Here is a 23,079-nt window from a genome sequence, read left to right on the forward strand (position 1 = left end):
TTGATAAAGTCTCCAAATGAATGCTTATGGGGGGAAAATGGAATAATATGAACTGGGGAGGAAATCAAGCCATTAGAGTTTGGCAGTTGATTGAACATCTGGCAAAGGAAACGGATGGTTGAACTGATGCCAAAACAGAGGGAGGTTTCCAGGGATGTGATGCAGTGCAGCGCTCTGGTGTAGGGTTCAGTCTATCTGAGAACTTTTTTTACAACATAGATAAAGTTAGAGAAGGCAGACATATCACACCTGCAGTTGCAAAGAAACTGAGAGACTGCAGCATGTATACTGTGTGATGGAATAAGGACCTACGGGTCCGCTCCTCTCCATCTCTACTTATCAACCGGACTGACGGGTTACCACATGGATTAAAGTTCTGAGTAGTTTGGGGTTAGGTACGAGTTTTCTTTTTTGGGGGGCAGGGAGGGGGAAGTTGGTAGAGGGGCAGAGCCATCAGAACTGAGTCTTCCGGTGGATGAACCTGAGTATGTCCGGGGAAGGGGCTGAAAGCCCTGTATCTATTTCCAAAAGGTAGACTTGCCCAAGGGTGGGATCAAGGAAACATCAGCTAGAAGCAGTGCATGTGAAAAAGAACTGGCCGTTTAGACACTAGTAAGCCCAGAAGGAGCCAACAGTGTGCTATTGTACAAGTATTGACGCAGGAAGGGGCTGTGCACGGCTAAAAGCATGGACTGCGGGGAGGTGAGCCCGGTGGTGTTATGGCAGCCTAGAGAGAGGTCAGTCAGGGATCGCGCTGTCCCTCGCTTCTTCTCACAGAAGGCTCATCTCTCCTACAACGGCCCTCTTCAGACTAGGGTACGCAAAGGCTTTCCTAGCTATACGAGGGTAATAGATGGTGTGCACAGATTCGGTTACCAGATTCTTAGCTTCTATAAGGGATTTTTGTCTCAGTTGGTTCTTGTGGTACGCACGCCATTCCAGTGATCATTCCCACTTTTTGTCACGTTGTGGCAAGAGTGAAAACTTGAAAACTAAATGTTCACTGACCACTTTTTGGTTATTGACACTCCTCTGACTTAACAAAATAAAAGCACGCTCTCTCTGATATATCCCAATGGTGATCTGTGCTCAAGACACACTTATGCCAAATCCAAATCCAGTGCAAAATACTGATGACCGAATTCTTCTTTTCATCAAGGTGCCATTAAGCACTTATCCACCCATCTCATTAATAAATGCATTTTAATAGAAATCTGAATATTTCAATATTTACCCAAATTTCCATATATTTAGGTAATTTGGTTATTGCTAGGTATGCTTTCTATTAATAATGGTAGCTCTAACTCAATCTAAAGGATTTTTAAAAATATCTAGAGCCTTACAGTCACAGGAAATTGTTTTTAAAAATTGAATTTAAATCCACATAGATGTACTTGTCATACAGAATATGATAGAGTGGTTAATAAAAGACTTAGTAGCATAAAATATATATGACATTAAGATACAATTCTTTGGGAAGTAGAATAGGAATATGATTTAAAGAAGAAAGAGGAATGATATGAAACTTCTGTTTATTAAAGATGAGCTTCTTTCGTGTATTTTAAGTGGCTGATGGGAGATATCATATTGCTATAGTATTTGGATTCACTGGATACATTCAAAAGAGTAATGCAACATTTTAAAATGTCAATATTTACAGCATGCCAGGGGAGAAAAATAGATGTCTACTTGAAAATGTGCAAGAGGATAGGTTTTTGTTTTTTTTTTTAATGACTTTGAGAGTTTTATAAGCGGAATGCTGTGCAGCGCGCTGTGATGGAGCCTGGCCAGGCAGGAAATGGGACCCGCCATTCCGCTCCCCCTTTGGCCAACAAAGTGTTAACCCTACTTGAAACCCCTTCCAGGAACTTTCAATTCAAGGAACTCTTCTCCAGCAGATAATCATCTTCTTATAGGAGCAATTTGGTTTGGTGAAACATGGCCACCTCGTGACAATTTGCAGTCTTTTTTGCAGCGGGTTTTCTTTACAAGCTGAAGTTTTATACTTACGGGCTCTTATCAAAATTTCAGCTCCAACCAGAAAGGTCCCATCAACCATATCTCACTATTGCCTTAAAGAAATACGCTCCCACCTTCGCTTTACCTTAATTCAATCGAGTCCTAGGATAATTGGCTCCATTTTTCATTTTTAATGAGGAGGGAAGTCAGGTTAGGAAGAGCAAGTTAAACAATGTCATAAATCCAGTAAGTGTCAGACCTGAGATTTGAACTTGAGTCGTTTGCTTCCCTCCCTATTATCACGCTCCCTAAATTCAGCAATGGTTTTGGGAGTTGAGTAGAGGGGGTGAAAAATAAGAGGAAGAATTATGATCCCTAGTGTTCAAAGAGAAAACTCGATGCTGAATGCTGCTTATCTCCAAATTGAAGCCATCTTCAAGGTTTAACTGGAGACAGAATTATCCTTTTGCCCAGATACAACCTGAACTCACGGGAATTTTTAATTTTCGATAAACCTCTGTCTAGTTACATGATGAATGACGACGGTGTGCCTTTTTGTCCAGTAAAGTTTCTCCACTATTTTCAGGAAGCCTTCCACAGAAACAGACTCCTACCTAACAGAAAACACTGAAACAATTTTCTAGGAAAGCACATGACACATAAAAGAAGCCGGTGTCCTCTTTGCTGTTTCTTACTTCCCCAATACCACCTCTTCAGAAAAACGAAAACAAATGAAATCAGAAAGCATGTTCAGTTGAACTTGAGCTGGTACACGTCTATCAAAGGGAATAACTACATGGATGTGAGCGATCACATTGCAAACAGTGAACCAGGTAGCATACACCTCTGAAAAGCTGATTTTGTGAACAGTGGCCACGCTCCTAGCTGACTCACTAGGGTTCCGTTGGGGAGTCCAACTAAAAATCCAGTGTTCCGGATAACAGGCTTTGAAAGTATGAAAAAAAAGCCCTGGCTGGCGTAGCTCAGTGGATTGAGCGCGGGCTGGGAACCAAAGTGTCCCAGGTTCGATTCCCAGCCAGGGTATATTCCTGGGTTGCAGGCCATAACCCCCAGCAACCATACATTGATGTTTCTCTCTGTTTCTCTCTCTCTCTCTCTCTCTCTCTCTCTCTCTCTCTCCCCCTCCCTCCCTCCCTCCCTCCCTTCCCTCTCTAAAAATAAATAAATAAAATATTAAAAAAAGAAAGTATGGAAAAGGACTAGTTTTCATTCTTAGGATTCTGAGTGTACTAGTCAGGTTGGGTTAGAGTCCCAGACTTCTTTGAAAGCAACCACTAGTTTGCTTGTTTACTTATTTATTTGGAAAAAAACTTATTAAAGGGGTGTAAATGATACCATATGACATGATGAAAGTGATGGATATGTTTTTTTGCCTTTCACTTTGTAGTACAGACAACACAAATCCTGCTTCACATCAAGACAGGCTCTGACCACGCCCACTCACCAGCAAGCTGGAGTGAGGATCCATTTGTAGGACTAGGCGGAGTGGTCTGGTCGCCAGGAAGTGAGGGGGCGGGTATGGACTAGATAGTGTGATTTGAAGGGAGTTATATGCATCTCTTCTAGTTGGATCCAGACAGATGATATATTCCCACCAACAGATTCATTCCTGAGGGTAAGCGAATGAGAGCCCTGTCCCATAAATGTCATATACCTGGTAAGGGCGGGACGTGTGTGTAAAATCAATCAGTCTTTCACCCTTCAGAATTTCTACATCTAAGAACTTTCCTTTACCCGGGGGGCCTCAGCAGGCTTGGGCAAAGGGATGGGGGCAGAAACAGACTGCTTTGGGCGATGGGCGCCCGATGCTGAGTACAGATGACGTTTTGATGAGTTGTACATTTGAAACCCGTATGGTTCTGCAAACCAGTGTCACCCCAATACATTCAATACAAAATGAGCTTTAGTATCAACAGTATACTAAAGGAAAATGGGAGTTCAATTTTGTCTTCACTACAATGCCAAACTTTTTGGGATTATAGGTCTGTTCTTCATAAGAAGTTGCAAAAGGATTTTTTTTTTTACCTTTTGAGCAATCCGCCTAGGCAATAATTCTGTGTCTTACCAGAATAATTCTTTGTGCTTTCTGTTGATTTTATCATGTCCTCTTTTTTTAATTCTTTTTTTTTAAGGATTATTTATTTATTTATTTTTAGAGAGGGAAGGGAGGGAGAAGGAGAGAGAGAGAGAAACATCAATGTGCAGTTGCTGGGGGCTGTGGCCTGCAACCCAGGCATGTGGCCTGACTGGGAATCGAACCTGCGACACTTTGGTTCGCAGCCCGCGCTCTATCCACTGAGCTATGCCAGCCAGGGCTGATTTTATCATGTCCTTGATAAGTGAAGACAGCAAAGTCTTCACTAATGAAGTCTTTCACTTCAGTGAAAGGGCCAGGGTCTTTTTACAACCATGTTATCTCCTGTATTTATTTTGAAATATTTTACTATCACTGGGTAAACCGCCATTGTTCCAATGGCCCATGATGCTATTTAACAAAGTATTCAAACTTTTTCACATTTCTGGCAACCGTTGATATTTTATCTTCCACGAATCAAATCCTTGATGAAATTTTAACTTCAAACTGACTTGAAAATCTTTTTTTTTAAGGTATATATTTTTAAGATTTTATTTATTTATTTTTAGAGAGAAGGGGAGGGAGAAAGAGAGGGAGAGAAACATCAATGCGTGGTTGCCTCTTGCATGCCCCCTACTGGGGGTGAGGGGACCTGGCCCGCAACCCAGGCATGTGCCCTGACTGGGAACTGAACCGGCAACCCTTTGGTTCTCAGGCCAGCACTCAGTCCACTGGGCTACACCAGGCAGGACATGAAAATATTAAAAGATTAGCCCTGGCTGGTGTGGGTCAGTTGGTTGCGTGTCATCCTGCAAAGCAAAAGGTTGCTGGTTCAACTCCCGGCTGGGGCACATGCCTGGGTAGTGGGCCTGTGTGCAAGAGGCAGGAGATGGATGATGTTTCTCTCACACATCAATGTTTCTCTCCCTTTCTCCCTCCCTTCCCTTCTCTCTGAAAATAGATAAATAAAATCTTTTAAAGAAGAAAAAAAAATCTTAAAAGGGTCCTTCTCTCGCCTTGTAAAAAGAGAGCTATTAAAAATAATTAGGTTGATTTGATATGCTGAGTTGCATGAAAAGCATCATCAAATAAGAAGGGATGCTTCACCTTCCCGAGGTGATATTTATATGGGTCAAACGTTATTATTGGTACAAACATTTCGGTAATGGGATAATCTGTTAATGCCCCTGCCGTGCATGTGTCCTGCTGCTACTTTGCCTAATATTACACAACAGTATAACGTTGCCAGCCCTAATTCCGGTTATTACTTGAACATGTTTCGTGCCACAGAAACAATCCATTTCTTTATCACATGGGCTCTCATCAGGACTTTAACTGTGGCAATTTGAAGCCTTTTGTCATTGACACGGAGCTGTTGTTTACTCTGAGGTTTCCTGGAAGTGCTTGCAATCAGCGGCAGGCCAGAATGCTGGTTTTCAAGAAAAACGAACTACGCAGAGACCCATGGAAAGGGCTAGCCGGTACCCCAGGGCACAGGCTTCTGGTAGCTTTGCTCAGATAACTTAGAGACCATTCCACCGGCCTGCCACAGGATTTCCAAAACTCCCCTAAAGAAGCTGCTGGGATTGTGATGCTGCTGACCCGAGATCACGCGAAACAAGAATCAATTACATGGAAACCGAATGAACTGATGAAGGGTTATTTGATTAGGGCTTTTGTTTGCGATATTGCTGATGCCTTAATGTTCTATTTTCTTGCTGTAAGAGACTCCCTTTTGCTTTTCTCTCAAGCTACCTACATCTTATAGAGATTCAGTAGATTGTAATTTTGTAAACAGAAGTGGAACAGTTATCTTTTTCTCCCTGCTCGATCCCTCCAGAATTCAGAAATGCTTATTGAGTATTCTTATTTTCAAGGTGATACAATTAGTTGCATAGATCCGATATAAAATCTGTCCTTTGCATGCCAGGACAGAGTTGAGAAAATTAGTTATACAACCAAGGCTTTGATTGCAATGTCACATTTGAGAATGATGTGCATAGACTTAGCTACGACAAGACAGTTTCAAGGAATCACTTTTGACTTTTTGGAGACAATGCTTCCAAAGCCCTTTTGGGAAAATTGATTTAGTACCGGGCATGCAGGATGTCTAGATGTATAGGTGGATACGGAAGGCTACATCCTGGCAGGCCCAGAAACCCTTTGGATACTTTGAGGACTTTGAGAATAGAGGAATTCACCCAAATCTATAGGTGCAGAGGGGAAAATTAATGGTGAGATCTTGGCTGGGCTTTGTATCCTCTTGAGGCTTTTAAAAGTCAAATCTAAGATTTGACTCTTTATGAAAAACTTCCAGCAAAAACATATCTTAAAAGGCCAGCACAGTCTGTCACTACGCTTGCTGGCCCTGTGTAAGTAACGAGCCCTGCCTTATTTTATAAACAAGAATAATCTTGAGTAGCTGATCAAAAGACAGGTGACTGTAGACAAAAATTTTATGTTTCCATAGAAAACTAGAGCGCACCCCTTGTGGGTTATTAGAGTCTAGTCCTGTTCATTGTCTTTGAGCTATGTTCAGTTTCCTCGTAAACCACGTGACTTTGTCATCTACCTGTCAGTCGTACCGGATCCTGCCTTCTTATACATTTTCTCAGTTCTCCCCAATTTTCCAGTTCTTCTAGCGCCCTTTAATATCGGGCTACAACGCTCTGCACTGATGTTTCCCATTTTTCTCCTGTTCTCCTGACTTGGCAGTACTCAGGACTAAAAGCCGACTGGCGTGATCCTTATTCACACTCTGGGTTGTCTTGCAATTGAACTTTCGCCCCAGGATCTGAAGGAGCCCCGAGAGCTCAAGCCGGACAACTCAGCAGACTTCAAAGGACTCATCAGCACAGTAGATTATGTATGGACAACCTTCCGGCGGGGGGCTGCTGCCGGCTGGGCCGCGCTCTCACCCCCGTCCTGTTCTGCTCCAGGAAATACCCATGACCATGGATGATCTTCCCCAAACCTCTCTGATGTTGGTGCCGTCGCCGAAAGCGTTCAAGCTGTCAGAGAATGACCCCTGCCATCCTCAGTCCACCATCAAAAGATGCTCCCCACCCATACTCTAGGGATCTTTTTAATTAGTTCCTGGGTTAATCCTCCAATTAATGGCAATTAATCTTTGATTTTCTTCTAACTTCCACAGGAAATCCCTTTCATTAGATAACTGGTTGCTCACACCATCCAGCCAATCTCCTCTCCCTGCTGAGTCTCAAGGTCAGTGCATCGAGCCCTTCAATGGCAGAAAGCTTCTGTAATGAACCACGCGGACTGGCTCCCCCCGAGTGTCCGACTGTCCTGGTTTCCCTTGAACACAACGGAAGCCTGACAAAGATGTGTTAACATTCTCCCTAGTGAGACTAGGTTTTTAGACACATTCCTGCCTGAGTATGGGCTTGGCCTCGCTTTTCTTAGCACATTTACCTTAGTTCACTGTTGGGGATGTGATCATTCACATCCAATTAGTTATCCCTTTAGATGGATGCATACCAGTTCAAGTTCAACTGAACATGCTTTCTGATCTCATTTGTTGTTATTTTCTTAAGAGGTGGCAACGCACCGGAGAGCTGAGCAACACAGAAGAGGATGCTGGCCTCTTTTATCACTCATGTGGTTTCCTAGAAAAATGTTTCAGTGTTTTCTATTAGGGAGGAGACTATTTCTGTGGAAGGCGTCCTGAAAATCGTGGAGAAACGTTATTGGACAAAAGGAATAAGGACAACATCCTTACTCGCCAGGCGACTAGGCAGAGGTTTCTTGTAAATTCCTTCTCTGCCTCTTTGACAGGTTTATCTCCCACCCAGGCAGGTCTTTCTCAAGGACCCGGGAGTCATCCCTTGAAATGTCGGTATCAGCAAGGACGGCACCCAGTCTCCCTGTCTCCGTGGGAGGACAGTAGCCTACCTTCCATACCTGACAATTAGCGGGCACAGACGGCTTCATCACACTAACCGGCCCCCTCTCTACTGTTCTCCCGGTGGTACTTTTCCACCAGCTCATCCCGACGCTTAAAATCCTTCCTGCCTTTTGTTTCTGTGCAAGCTCAGTTCAATCTGCCTCCCCTATTGCAATAGTCTGGAATGAAGTCTCTCGCCTGCTAAGTTGTCCGGTGCAATTTTTGTCATTGACAGCCCTCACAGCAGCATGAGCATGCGCAGAGGGGGATTTCGGTGTTCACATACCTCATCATTCAGTCACTGCAATTGTGTCCTTTGGTAGTTTTTAGCGTGGATTTGACATTAGGGGGAATTAAGTTTCTTCCATGGTAAGGAAGAACCAGCAGAGTGATATGTCGTGTTTATTTCTAGACCACAGAAGGAAAGTCATTTTTAGGGGAGGGAAAAACCATCCCTGCCATCAATAGGAAAGCATTTCCGTCAGGAAAACTTAATGCAAAATTATGTGTTTTCCCCCCTAATGAAAAGTTTGGGAAGCAGTAGTTAGGCAGTTTTATGTCAGATCAACAGTATACCTGCAGCTCCTTACTGAAAACACTCATTAAAGATTAAAAACATAAGAGCCTTTATAGAAATTTTAACTGGTCCCTGGTTCTTAGCATTTAATTATCATTTCTAAAAATTTGAAATCAACATATTTCATGTCTAAATTGAGAGTACATTTGAAAATCCAAATTCAAAGGCATGCCTTCTAGTGGGCTGACTGATGGGAAAGGGTTGTGATTATGCCTAATTTTCACCCTCTACATCACGATCTCATTGATTATGTTTCTCGGCTTGCTGAGAGTTTTGCGAGGTGATTTGCAAAATGAATATTGCTACTTGCAGGATTTCCTGAATAGGAATAGTTTGGGAGCAAATTGCACAACCCAAGTGATGTGCAGTCAATTTTCACTCCAGCATAAACAATATATTAGGACAGAGCCCTTAAGGCTTTTTTAAAAATTTGGGCTTCATTACACAGCGAGCTGCATTTCATCAATAAGCATGCAGTGCCAGGCAGACAAAACTAAAGCTCACAAAGGGTATTCTGTATTTTCCGAACAGGTATTCAGAGTTTGACTAGAGAAAACAAAGGACCTGGACGGCAAGACAGCTAGCCATGGCCACTGTGGCCAGACTCGACCCCGCCCCCAGGTTATTGAAATTTAGGAAATGGCAGCTTGTCCATTGATGTTCTTTGCATGAACTCGTTTCTTAGATTTTTTAGAAAGGTGTTTCTTTCCCAGCGTTCAAAATATGGGCACGGCCCTGGCTGCTGTAGCTCAGTGGATTGAGTGCCAGCCTGCGAAACAAAAGGGCGCCGGTTCGATTCCCAGTCAGGGCACACGCCTGGGTTGTGGGTCTGGTCCCTAGTAGGGGGTACACAAGAGGCAACCACACATTGATCTTCCCTCTCTCCCTTCCTTCCCCTCTGTCTAAAAATAAGTAAATAAAATCTTTAAAAAATAGGGGCATGTCCTCAAAGCTGTTTAAAAACGTTATTTTTGGTTTCCAATACTTTAAAGTGAAGCCAAGTGCATTTTCCCATCTTTCTTTCATTGAAAAAAAAGTTTAATCTCTTTAAGCAGAGGGCTATAGCAGGCTGTACAGCCCAAGATCGCCTATCTTACAGCAGAAGAACTCTGTGCAACCTCAATAACTCATTTTCTAGACAGTGACTACAGATAACAACAAGGCAGAGAAATAAAGAATTAGGTAAGTTAGTTAATTACTCACACAGGTCACTACTTCCTGATTACAATTAGCTAGGGGTCTGAGAATTATGGTGGGGAGGGGGACTCTCAAGTCATTTTATATAGATCTTTTGCCCCCCCTTGGAGACAGCCACAAGCAGAAAGAAGCAAAAGGCTAAAGGAATACTTTTGAAATCTGTACTCTAGAGATGAAAAACTCAGAATATGCAGAGAGGATCGAAGCCAAGGAGTTTTACTTCCAGAATAAAAGAGAAAAGCTGCGTGGCCCCTCAGTGAGTTAGACCGAGCTGCAGGAGACAAAATATCATGATTTTCTGAAATGACGCACAGCACCGAGGGGGGTGCCTTGCAGCTTTGATCAAGGAAAGTGACTCTCAGAGCTGAGGGCGGCTTCCGTTTCCAACTGCAGGATCCCACTTGGCAGGAACCTATGAGTCAGGGACAAAGGCCCAATGGAAGCTCTCAGCATTTGAGAGCCATTCTGGTGGCAAAGACTGGGACCAAAGTCACTTTGGTTGAGTTGACAATGTCCCTTGGTAGCATGCGACTCTGTTGTCTTTTAAATATATTCCACTTACAGAGATAGCTAACACTGAATCTGATTGTCATTTTAACGAAGAAGCACATTTTAAATGACGAGGATATTACAAAGTAAAGGAATGTGCTTTTATCTGTGCTATGAAAAGTGATTTCTGATTGGGAACAAAGAGTATATGGTCTTTCCTGCTTAGAATACTAAGTGAAGACATATTTAAGAATATACTAGATCCAAAATAATTGAGAATCTGGCTGGGGTCATTGTTTATTGGACCGAGTTACTGTACTTCTCTGCTGAGATTTATTTATTGGGTAAGGAGAAGTCAGCACTGATGCCATGCAGTTGCACTGAGAATGGCTGCTTTTAAAATACCTCTGAGGACACCATGTACCAGGCTAGGTGGAAAAATTCCAGAGTCCCAGAACCGCTGGCTCCCCCTGCATGGTGATGTGGTTTTACGCTCTTCCAGTCTTGTACCTGTGACTACACGTGACCCAAATGCATGGCGACTGGTGCATCAGAAGCCATGCCCTGGTGTCAAGACCTCAGGGTGCTGCCACCATGCAGGCTGTGTGGTTACCTGTCCTGTATACTCCCTCCATGTTCATGTCATCTGTTCTGGGTAAAGCCTATTGTGAGTCAAGTTGAATCGTCAGACGGACACCGATGCCATCCCGCTGGTTGAGCAGCTGGGTTTAGCACTGATGAAATGACATGCACGTGTGACTTACACTGTGTCGTCTGTTCTGGCTATCAGAATGGGAGGTCTAAATATCAGGAAGAGGTGGGGGAAAAGCAGCGGAGTGCACTTTGCTGTTTAGTTATATCAAGGCGCATGCACGTGAGCGTGCTCTCCCCCGCCCCCTCAAGCCCACCTCTCCTAAACTTCTAATTTTCTTCTCTGGATGAGCCTCATACTTTTCAAATCCTTGACTTATTTCCTTGCAAAGTAGCAACTATATGGAAATAAAAATGTCAGATGGCTATAATCTTAGAAAATAAATAAATGGAAGAATTTGGGTTGGTCAATTAAAAGAAAAAAATTTCTTAAAGATGTTACTGAACATATTTAGTCTGAAATTACCCATTACATTAGTTAATAGGTTGTACTTTCCATTGGCTTGGTCTATTTGATGGTGTGTTCAATGCTGTTGGCCCCCAGGATATGCAAACTGGGGTACTGTGTTGGAACGGGTCCCTAGAATGTGGTTTTGGGAAGGGACAGAAGATAGAAACAATCACTGTGGACGGGGACACTAAAAATGGAAGTGCTGGTGTCCAGCTATGTGAACCACAGGCTTACCTGTAGTATCTCGTTACCATTCTGCCTGACTCGTTAAGCATCTTTATTGGTTGATTCAAAACTACTAACAAGTAGCCACCATACACTGAGCCCGGGGGTGGGGCATCCAGAAGTAAGGGGGAGAAGGAAGAGAGGAAGATGCTTTCTGCAATCAAAAACCTGTGATGAGGTAGCCAGGCCTGAAAATTTAAATGTAAGTCAATGTGCAAAGGCTACTGGAGATGGACAGAGAGGTTGGTAAGGAATCCTAAAAGGGTTTTTTACTCTACTTGGCATAGAGAAGAAAGCTTGGAGGAAGCAATGATATTGAATTCAGTCTTGAAAGATGGAAGAAAATCCATCATGAGAAAAAAAAAGAGACAGAAGTCACTTAAAGAAGATCAAGAACAAAGACATGGCAGGAAGGGACATGCATATAAAGATACCATATAATCTGCTGGGGCTAGAATATAAGGAGAGGTTGTTGACAGAAAAAGAGGAGAGATAGGTCAACTGGCATCAGTCTGGCAGGGTGTTAGGAAGTCTACTAAACAGCCCATACTTGACTTTGTGAGAACCTACTCCCCTAATGATCTTAGTTTTAGACAAGGTTTCTAGAAACATATAATAAGTGCAGTCAAAGTAGGGATGGAAAATGGGATTGTAGTAGTAGATATGATGAAGGCATTCTAGTGATATGAGTTCAATGAACACATAATTGCTGGTAAATGCTGGAAACAAACAGAAAATACGAGCCAAAATAATAACAACCAACATAACAACAATGATAATGATGCCAACAAATGAGAAACTTAGTTCACTGATCTTGCCACTTGTTTGGAAAACAGTATTTCGAGCAAAAAGTCCCTACCTTAATGTCGAACGGTCCTGTTTGATTTGGTTGATTGAGAATTTCCAACTGATGCCTAATAGGAGACAGCCACAGAAGCAGATGATTTAATTGCTCTTCGATCTGTTCAAGATCTTTTATGTGAGCCTCAGTTTCTCCTTGTTTCACAGGTAAATCTCTAGAAACCTGAAAGGAAACAAAAGGGAAAGGTTCTCATGATCTGAATAAAAAAGGGGAACCCTTTTGCATTGCTGGAGGGAATGCAGACTGGTGCAGCCACTGTGGAAAGCAGTATGGAGATACTTCAAACAATTAAAAATGGATCTGCCTTTTGACCCAGTGACCCCACTCCTGGAAATATATCCAAAGGAACCCAAAACACTAAGTTGAAAAAAGGAAAAACAATATTTTCAAAACTTACCTGTCATAAAATGTTATAGAAATTTACAGTATTTGGTATTTTAACAGCATGATATTGATTATTGACACGGGTTACATGTTAGGATTTAATTTATATATAACAAATCATTGATTGATAGTATTTCCAAAAATTCTACACTCAGAAAACAGTAAGCCTTTTCTTGGAAATTGAAAACACGTACCCATACAAACAAAAATGCAACTCCAATAAAATTAATGGATTGTATTCTCCGCTTAACCCCTCACTTATTAAACATAACAGTGTGTTGTGTATTACATGCCTGACACTGCTTTGATGCTTGCTTCTAACTTTCCTTTATCTTAACAAAAATTGCACAAGGCAATTCTTTTATGTACAAAGAAAACTGATGAGGCAAGCATTTTTGTGAGTACTAGTTTGTGGGCCCTAGTATAACCAAGTTAAAACAGAATCAAAAGATTAAGATGAAAAGTAAAGACATCATTTGGATCAGAGTAGAATACGAGAGAACGACTGCAGGTTATTTTTATTAAGGGCTTCCTATGACCGAGCACCGTGTTTGGAAATTTCACATTGATTGCCTTCTGTAATCCACTGAACAACCCTATGATACAAATACTATTATTATCCCAATTTTATAAATGGGGTTGAGAACTTGAAAGCACTTGGCAAGCAGTCTGATATGCTGTTCAGCACTGTGGGGTCTCGAGTTAGGCTGCTTGGCTTGACCTCCTGGTTCCAGCACTTCTCTGGCACGTTCGCCAAGTTCTTTCACTCTAAAGCCTTCTCTATAGAATGAGGCTAATGATCATTGTACTTGGTTCATATGGTCACCGTAAGGATTGAAAGTAAATAGTTTTGTATTGTACGCAGGTGTTAACGTCTAGAGACAATAAAGTCATTCAATGTTGCTGATGGTTGCTCAAGCTCAAGTGTAAGAACCAAGGTAAGCAGGAGTAAAGCCTTTTTCTTCAGATTATCAAGGTCTAACGCAGAAACAAAGAACATGAACCTGCAATGGCAGCTCTTCATGTTGTTAATACTATGATAATGCTAGAAATATAACATTGATCTATAAATATACATTGTATGAGGAACACAAATATTCTAATGCACCTCTATTATATAACTACTATACTATGAATAGATAACATTTTTACAGTAAACTAATACACAAATATACTAGTACATCATCTAAACAATGCCCCCTTACTTTGGAACAACTGCTCCAATACTTAAATAGTTTTGGGACTTAGGGACTTTGGTAAATGTTCATGATGTGTGAAAAGCATGGTATATAACTGTGCGATCTTAATGACATAACAATGGAGGCTCAGTTGTGGAAGCACACGGAGGCCTTAGAAGGACACATCGAACTGTAAACTGTTTGTGGTTATGCACGACTTTGTTCTTTGCCTCTTGTGTTCTTCCGTTTCCTATTTTATGTGGGTCGCCATATTTTTCTGGGTATAATGTGCACCCACGTTTTTGGCCCAAACTTTAAGGGAAAAAATCTTTCATTTTAATTTTTTAATTCAATTTTGTATTCATTTATATTTAGATACTTGCTTTTTATATTCTAAAGGAATTTTAGCATTTATTTTTGAACACATGCTACAAGAAATTTTTATGTAACAAATAATTACAACACACAAGGGCAGATATGAGATATTGCAGGTACTACCCACGTATAGTGGGCACCCTTATTTTTCCCTCAAAAATTTGGGCAAAAAGTGCGCATTATACATGGCAAAATACAATCACTTCAAGAAAATAAATGTTACCTTAAAAACCTAAAAAAGTAAATAAAAGAACTAACTAATGAGTATTATATTTTTTCCTTGAACACAAAAGTTGTGGGGTGAGAAAGAACTATATTAATAGACAAAATAACTAGCCAATTAATTTCTAGGGGAATGGATTTTTTTAAGTTCTTATTATAGGTAGGCAATATGCATATTGAAGTGTATAGAAATACATTCAGACACATTACATACAATGCATGTGAATGCACGAGTAACGGGCTAACATCCAGCCTGGGCTGATGCCGGGCAGCCTGGGCCAGACCTTAGGTACCCACGACAACGCTTCCTTGGAATACCAAAGTTAAGATGAATGGGAAATGCTGGGCCTGCCTTGCTTGTTGTACACACCTGTATCTGGACTGGGGGATCTGTGAGTTAGAATACAGACCTTGGCTCTATATGATGAAAATGATACAAATAGTGAAGGCAAAGAGAGGCCGTGGCTTCTAGAAGGTGACCTGCACAAACCCTGCTTTTCATTCCTGGCGGCCTTTTCCTGTGTGGGGTGAGGAGTCAAAAGCAGCAATGTGTGTGGGTAGCATGGCATGTCAGTCAGGGAACAGTGAATGGTGATGCTGTATTTGCTTTGTCTGCTTTGGATCCCGCTATAAAGCCAAGCAAACACAGTAAGAGACGAAGACCTATTTGTATCGCAGGAGTTCTAACCCCTACAGACATCTGTGTGCTCAACTATATTTGTGTGTGTGTGTGGGGGGGTCATTGCTATCACAAATGTAACTCCATGCATGTAATACATAATCTAGTAATGCCCTTAATTTATCATTTTCAGTATTTACAAGGAGGGAACTAGTTTCTTTTCTACTGGATCATTTCCTAGGCACAGATATATGTAGAAAGCACTTTACAGCTTCAACCTGAAGCAGCTAAAAGCCTCTAGGTTCTGAGGCTATTAGAAATAAAAGCCATCGTATTTTTTTTTTAAATCTCTAAAATCAAGCTACAAACTCATTACTCTCAGATCACAGAATAGTCTGTATTCCATTTCAGCTTCACAGATAAGCCCAGAAATCGGTACAACTTCTAACTATGGTTGTTGGTTTCCTTCTCATCGTCCCAAGCTATTCCTTCCTGGGGACAGAGGTGGAAGAATTCCTGTGAGGAAACAGCGCAACGGGGGAGATTTGGATAATACCAGAAATAAGTAAATGATAGCTTATAATGAGACTGTGCGGCACAGTAGTCTTCAGCTTAGTTAGGGCATCTGCATTAGGTATATCCTTATAGACCTCGGGCTTCCCCCCGCCAGAGCACTGACCGTGCACTGTTTAATTTGTTACTGGCATTGACCTTCCTCGCTGAGCTTTGATTTCTGGATGAACTGGGTTTCTATACATGATAGACTTCCAATAAAAAGCTGTTGACTGAAAGACCACCATTGTCCAAATTCAGAATTAATTTCTTTTCTCAGTGTAAGAAGCAGTACACATCTCGAGTGGTCAATAACATGACAATGTAATTTTATCCTCGTGTTAAGCGGCTTTAATTAACAGACAAAAATATCAGTAAATTGGACTATCCAGACATTAAAAACTTCTGCATGGCAAAAAGAAAAACTAAACTAAATGCAGAGTCAAAGGACAAATTGCAAAAAAGTAATATTTGTGACTCACTTCTCAGATCAGGGGCTGATTTTCCTAACAAATAAGACAGCTTTTGCCAATTAACAAGAAGGCAGTCAAAAATGCAAAAGAAAACTGTACAAAAGGTAAGGGCGGTTGACAAAGAACATGAATGGCTTTTAAACATACAAAGAAGCTAAGCTTTGATCATAATAAGAGCTCTGAAAATTTCATCCACCACACTGTCAAAAATCTAAGCCTGAAAACACGCTGTGCGGCCAAGCCCCTGGAAAATACAGACTCTTATACATGGCCAGTGGGGTGTGCAGACTGGTGTGCCCCCTGTAGGAGACAACTTGGTAAAATCTATTAAGTGCCTGTAACCTTTGTCCCGGAACTTTTACTTCTAGGAATTCATGTTGTAGATACATTTCTGAAACTAAAATAATTGCTTCGTGATGGTAGGGCAGATGGTGGATGGGGTGACAGACATTTTGCCCCTAGTTTTCAATTTTTGAAACACATAAATGGATTTCCTCTGCAAAGACAGAAGTGAATTCGGGAAGGAAAACTACTAGCTTTTCTTCATGCCAAAGAATAGTGCTGAGAAATTCCAGCTGATATATTTTACTGACAAGTCATTATGAAAAGGATAGGACATATCTAAAGCCATCGGCCAAAACTAATCTCTGATTATTTTCCTATGATGATATCACTTAATGGGGAGGGTAGAATTTGATATCATCAAACGTATACCTTCTACGCTTTCCCATTTAAAACAGTATTCAGGAATTGCTGGCTTCTCCTATATATTGAATACTTCATGGAAAAAATAGCAGATGTGAATAATTTATGATTTAGACTGAGTCCTATGTCACTTCCCACATGTTCTAATGCAATTTACTAGTATATTTACTGCTTCATATTCTTACCAAAATACAAATGCAAAACACTCTACCAGTAAAATGTACCATTTTTTATCAATAATCTTTTTCAGTATTATAAAACCATGCTCTTCATACAATATATTCCCTGTGGTGAGAGAAAATAATTAAAAACATTCCCTTATGTGTTAATTTACTATCTAACTGAATCTTGACCTAATTTTACACAAGATTAACTTTCTTTTCTTTCTATTTCTGAATTTTAATTTCAAATGTGTAGGAGTTCTAACATTAAGATAAACAGAGGTGTCTATTGAAGAAATAAACAGATATTAAATATTGACTTCATATCTTCCACTAAATATATTTGAGATAAATTACAGTGATTAAGTGTAAAAAATTAATAATAACAGAATTAGAATGAAATACTGGGCCCTGGCTGGTGGAGCTCAGTGGATTGAGTGCCGGCCTGCAAATGAAAAGAGTTGCCGGTCCGATTCCCAGTCAGGGCACATGCCTGGGTTGCGGGCCAGGTCCTCAGTGCAGAGCGTGCGAGAGGCAACCACACATTGATGTTTCTCTCCCTCTGTCTCCCTCCCTTCCCCTCTCTAAAAATAAAGAAATAAAATCTTTAAAAAAGTATGGGCATAGGAAAGCCCTTTAGAAGGAGAAAGAAATGTAAATGAACTATTACATATAATATTTGTACTGTTCGTTTAGAAATTAAGATTCATTAGCAGAATTAAAAACAAACGATGACTGGGTGTATTTACAGCATCTATCAGACAAAGGGTAACATTCTCTCATATAAATAGATCATTCAATAAATGAAGAGGGATGGAGGACCAACTGGAAAACTGGATAAAGAATATAAACAGTAATTTCACAAAAAATGCAAACAGCCAATAAACAAAAATCCAATCACTAAGTAATCGATAAAATGAAAATTTAAACAGCAACAACATACCACCATTTGCATATTATATTGACTTTTATAAAAGGTATTTGTCAAAGTTCTAGAAAATAAGCACTCTTAGGATATTTGTGGGAGCATAAATTCTTACATTTGTAGGGAGTAATTGGACAAAATTCAAAACAGCGAGACGTCTACCTGAAAAACTACAGACATCACTAAGAGATTAGGGAGCTACAAATAAAGGAATATAACTTGTTCCTTTTTTAAAGTGTATTTTATTGATTATGCTATTACACTTGTCCCATTTTTGTCTCCCCTTTATCTCCCTCTGCCCTGTACTCCCCTCCCTTCCGTGTATCCCCCCACTTAGTTCATGTCCATGGGTCGCACATATAAGTTCTTTGGCTTCTCCATTTCCCATACTATTCTCAACCTCCCCCTGTCTATTTTGTACCTGCCATTCATGCTTCTTATTCCCTGTACCTTTCCTCCCTTTCTCCCCCTCACCCTCCCCGCTGGTAACCCTCCATGTGATCTCTATTTCTGTGAATCTGTTCCTGTTTTAGTTGTTTGCTTAGTTTGTTTTTGTATTATTTTTGTTTTTTTATTTTTAGGTTCAGTTGTTGACAGTTGTGAGTTTGTTGTCATTTTACTGCTCATAGTTTTTGAACTTTTCTTAGATAAATCCCTTTAACATTTCATATAATAAGGGCTTGGTGATGATAAGCTCCTTTAACTTGACCTTATCTGGGAAGCACTTTATCTGCCCTCCCATTCTAAATGAAAGCTTTGCTGGATAGAGGAATATTGGATATAGGCCCTTGAATACTTTTGAATACTTCTTTCCAGTTCCTTCTTGCCTGCAAGGTTTCTTTTGAGAAATCAGCTGATAGTCTTATGGGAACTCCTTTGTAGATAACTCTCTCCTTTTCTCTTGCTGCTTTTAAGATTCTCTCCTTATCTTTAATCTTGGGTAATGTAAATATGATGTGTCTTGGTGTGTTTCTTCTTGGATTCAACTTCTTTGGGACTCTCTGAGCATCCTGGACTTGCATGTCTAGTTCCTTCATCAGGCTGGGGAAGTTTGCAGTCATTATTTATTCAAGTAAGTTTTCAATTTCTTTCTCTTCCTTTTCTCCTCAGGCAACCCCTATGATTCAGATGTTGGAATGTTTGGAATTGTCCCAGAGGTTCCTCAGCCTCTCATTTTTTTGACTTCTTATTTTTTCTTTCTGTTCTGGTTGGATGTTTATTTCTTCTTTTTGTTTCAAATCATTGTTTGAGTCCCAGTTTCCTTCCCTTCACTGTTGGTTCCCTGTGTATTTTCCTTTATTTCACTTTGGATAGCCTTCATTTCTTTCTCTATTTTGTAATCATATTCAATCATTTCTGTGAGCATCCTGATTACCAGTGTCTTGAACTTTGCATCTGATAGGTTGTCTACCCTCCTCATTGCTTAGTTATGTTTCTGGATTTTTTTTTAATCTTTTCTTTCATTTGGGCCATATTTCTTTGTCTCAGTGCACCAGTCCAGATAAACATTTCTTCTTTAACCCCTTGGTTGTCAGATTTTCATACAGTTTGAATTTCTGGCCATTCTGGTTGGTTTTTTTTGTTTTTATATTGGTTATTATCCTTCTTTTGGTTGTGCAAGGAAGCGAAGTGTATCTACCTATGTTTGCTGAAGCCTCTATAATTTGTTCTTCTATTGGAAGGAACCAGTTGCAAGTTTCATATTGTAAAGATGTCAGTTCTCTTCAAATAATGTGTAAATCCAATGCAATCCCAATCAAATTGAAACAGCTGGTTTTTAATAAAAATTGACATCCAACTCTAAGATTTCTATGGAAACCCAGTGGGCCAAAGAAATCTTGAAGAATAACAAAGTTTAACAGCACAGGGAATATAATCAATAATATTGGGATGAGTATAAATGGGACCAGGCGGGCACTTGAAGCAGCAGGGTCGGGGCGACCACTCTGCAAAGCACATGATTTTCTACCAAGTTTGCTGTACCTCTGAAACTAATACAGAATGATATTGAATGTAAATTGTAATTGAAAAATTAAAATACAATATGTTTGTATACTTAGTGTCTTTTTAAAAAATGAAAAAGCATATTTATTTTTAGAGAGAGGAAGAAGGGAGGGAGAAAGAGAGGGAGAAAAACACCAGTGTGCACTTGCCTCTCACATACCCCCTCTGGGGACCTGGCCTGCAACCCAGGCATGTGCTCTGACTGGGAATCGAACCAGAGACCCTTTGGTTTGCAGGCCAGTGCTCAATCCACTGAGCCACATGAGCTAGGGCTGTATACTTACTGTCTTTAACCTTAAAAAAAACAATGCTTACAGCCAGATATCAATATTTACTATAATTGATTCTGTGTGGTATTGCTCTGAGAACAAATAGACTGTAATATTTACCTAATTGATGACAATGGTGCCACTTTAGTGAAGAGTGGATTTCAATAAATGATTCCAGGTTAACTGACTACTCACATGAAAAAACCTTTTTTTGAATTTTATTTTTCAATTACAGTTTATATTCAAATTATTGTATTAGTTTCTGGTGTACAGCATAGTGATTAGATGATCTTACTGTTTACAAGGGGTTCCCCTGATATTTCCAGTACCCTTCTGGCACCATGCATGTTTATTAGAATATTATTAACTATATTCCCTATGCTGTACTTTACATCCCCATGACTATTCAGTAATTACCAATCTGTGCTTCTTATTCCCTTCACCTTTTTCACCCAGTCCCCCAATCGCCTTCCTCTCTAGGAACCATCAGTCTATTCTCTGTATCTGAGTCTTTTTCTGTTTTGTTTGTTTATTGATATTGTTCTATAGATTCCACACCCAAGCAAAATCACCTGCCTGGGATTTGTCTTTCTCTGACTGACTTACTTGACTTAGCATAATACCCTGTAGGTCCACCCATGCTGTCACAAGTGGTAAGATTTCATTTTTTATGGCTGAGTAATATTCCATTGTGTATATGTACAACTTAAAAAATGAATCTTAACACTTCCTCTATATCACACACACAGAAAAACCCATTCCAGATTGCTGTGACTTCATGTAAAAGACAAAACAATAAAGTTTACACAAGAAAATACAGGAAAATATCTTGTTGATTTCAGGGAAAGTGATCATTTCTTAAACAACACATCAAATGCACTAGCCATAAAGGAAGAGGTTGATAAGATGAACTTCATTCATCAAGAGATATTGTTAAGACAAAAAGCAAAGCCCAGGTTGGAAGAACACACTTGCACTGCAAATATCTGATAAAGGATTTGTATTTAAAAAAACCTGACATACACATATTTTGGACTATGAGATGCACCCCCCGCCCCCAATTCGGGAGGAAAATGCAGCGGCGACCCTGCTCCTGCCTCCTGTGACCCCGCTCCACCGCCGCCCACCCACCCCCCACAGGGAGCTGGGTAAGCTACATTCGGACTATAACACACCCCCATTTTCCTCCCAAATTTGGAGGGGGGGGGTGCGTCTTATAGTCCGCAAAATATGGTATATGAGAAAAAGACAGAGCACTAATTTTTTTTAATGGGCAAAAGATTTGCACAAGGACTTCACATTAAGTAGACATAAAATGGCTCTAATCATTAGAGGATACACATTAAAACACAATAAAATATAAGTTCATATCCACCAGAGTGGCTGAAAGGAACAAGATTGGAAATACATACTCTCGATGGGGATTTAGAAGAAACAAAAGTCTCATACAGCAGTGGTGATGGTAGATTGGCACAACCCCGTTGGCAAACTGTTTGGCATTATTTGCAAAGCCAAATAAATATACACATATCAGCTGAACCAACCATTCCACTTCCAAGTACATTCTGAAGATGTATGTGTATGCATATTAATGGACATGCATGTCATAACAGCAGTATTCACAATGGCCTCGTACTAGACACGCCCACATGTCTACCAACAGGAGAATGGAGAAACTCTGGCATATTCACACAATGGAATTCTGTAAAGAGAATAAGTAGACTTCTGATATATGCACTGGCATAGAAACGGCTCACAAAAATAATGTTAAATAGGGGAAGTCCAACATAAAAGCATGTACTCTATGATTCCCCTGACATTAATTTCAATGGCAGGTAAAACTACCAGAGATGTGAAAGGTCAGAAAAGTACTCATCCCTGGGTGCGGGCAATAGGTGGGAAAGAGCCTGAGGGAAGCTCCAGTCCTAACGTTCTAATTCTCAATCTGGATGCTAGTAGCGTGGCTACACGCTAACTGTGAAAAAAACCCATCAACTTCTTATGATTTGTGCGCTTCTCTATACATCTCTTTGCCTTTGGTTTGAAAGATTACAGGGAAATATTTTCAGGCCTTAAAAGTATTCATTCCTTTCAACCACAAAATTATACATCTATAAATTTTCCTAAGGGAGTATCTGAGATATACATAGAGACACATAACCAGAATGTTCAATCAATTGTGTCACCTGTACTAGTGAAAAGCTGAAGCAGAATCCCCCAAGTAGAATAAATTGCGTCCACATAATGGAATTCTTGGCATCCATGAAAGTACGTATCATGAAAAACATCCTATTATCCTGAAAAATATTCGTGACATATTAATAAAAAATATATACCGCCCATAAACTGTCTCTGATTTTCTGTGTATACTTTACATGTCAATATCTACACATATTTTTAAATAATTGCAAATGTATGCACCAAATTATGAACCATGATTTTGCGGTTGTTACCAATTACAGATACATTTCTATTTAATTGTTCATATAGCTTGGTCTTTTATAAAGTTACCATACAGAAAGAGTGTTATTTTGTGTGTTTTAAATGTTAAATAAAAATAAATAAATGCGTAGTACCGATTGAGGGGCTGGCTGTCCCTCCAAAATACTAGCAACAATAAAATTGCTATTATAGCTTAGATTTACAATATCCTTGGGGCACTATGTAACAGATTTTATTTATAACAGCTCCCTTAATCTCATCCATGATCCTACAGAATATATATTATTTTCTCAATTAACAAATGAGGAAATTAAAGCTCCAAACTAGAACTAACATTCCTAAGGTTACTGGTAAGTCAAA

The 23,079-nt window shown here is 40.1% G+C and overlaps 1 protein-coding gene across 3 annotated transcripts in view; it reads right to left on the reverse strand.

Annotated features, from left to right (window-relative positions):
* Nucleotides 1-23,079, reverse strand: part of DMD (dystrophin) — a 1,951,120-nt gene that overhangs the window by 695,756 nt on the left and 1,232,285 nt on the right. For all 3 annotated transcript variants that reach the window (XM_036016633.1, XM_036016635.1, XM_036016634.1), the window contains one exon: nucleotides 12,408-12,572. In XM_036016633.1, the coding sequence (XP_035872526.1) occupies nucleotides 12,408-12,572 (165 nt within the window). The remainder of the gene's footprint in view (nucleotides 1-12,407; nucleotides 12,573-23,079) is intronic.

The sequence above is a fragment of the Phyllostomus discolor genome, chromosome X (assembly GCF_004126475.2).
Source record: "Phyllostomus discolor isolate MPI-MPIP mPhyDis1 chromosome X, mPhyDis1.pri.v3, whole genome shotgun sequence".
Classification (NCBI taxonomy): domain Eukaryota; kingdom Metazoa; phylum Chordata; class Mammalia; order Chiroptera; family Phyllostomidae; genus Phyllostomus; species Phyllostomus discolor.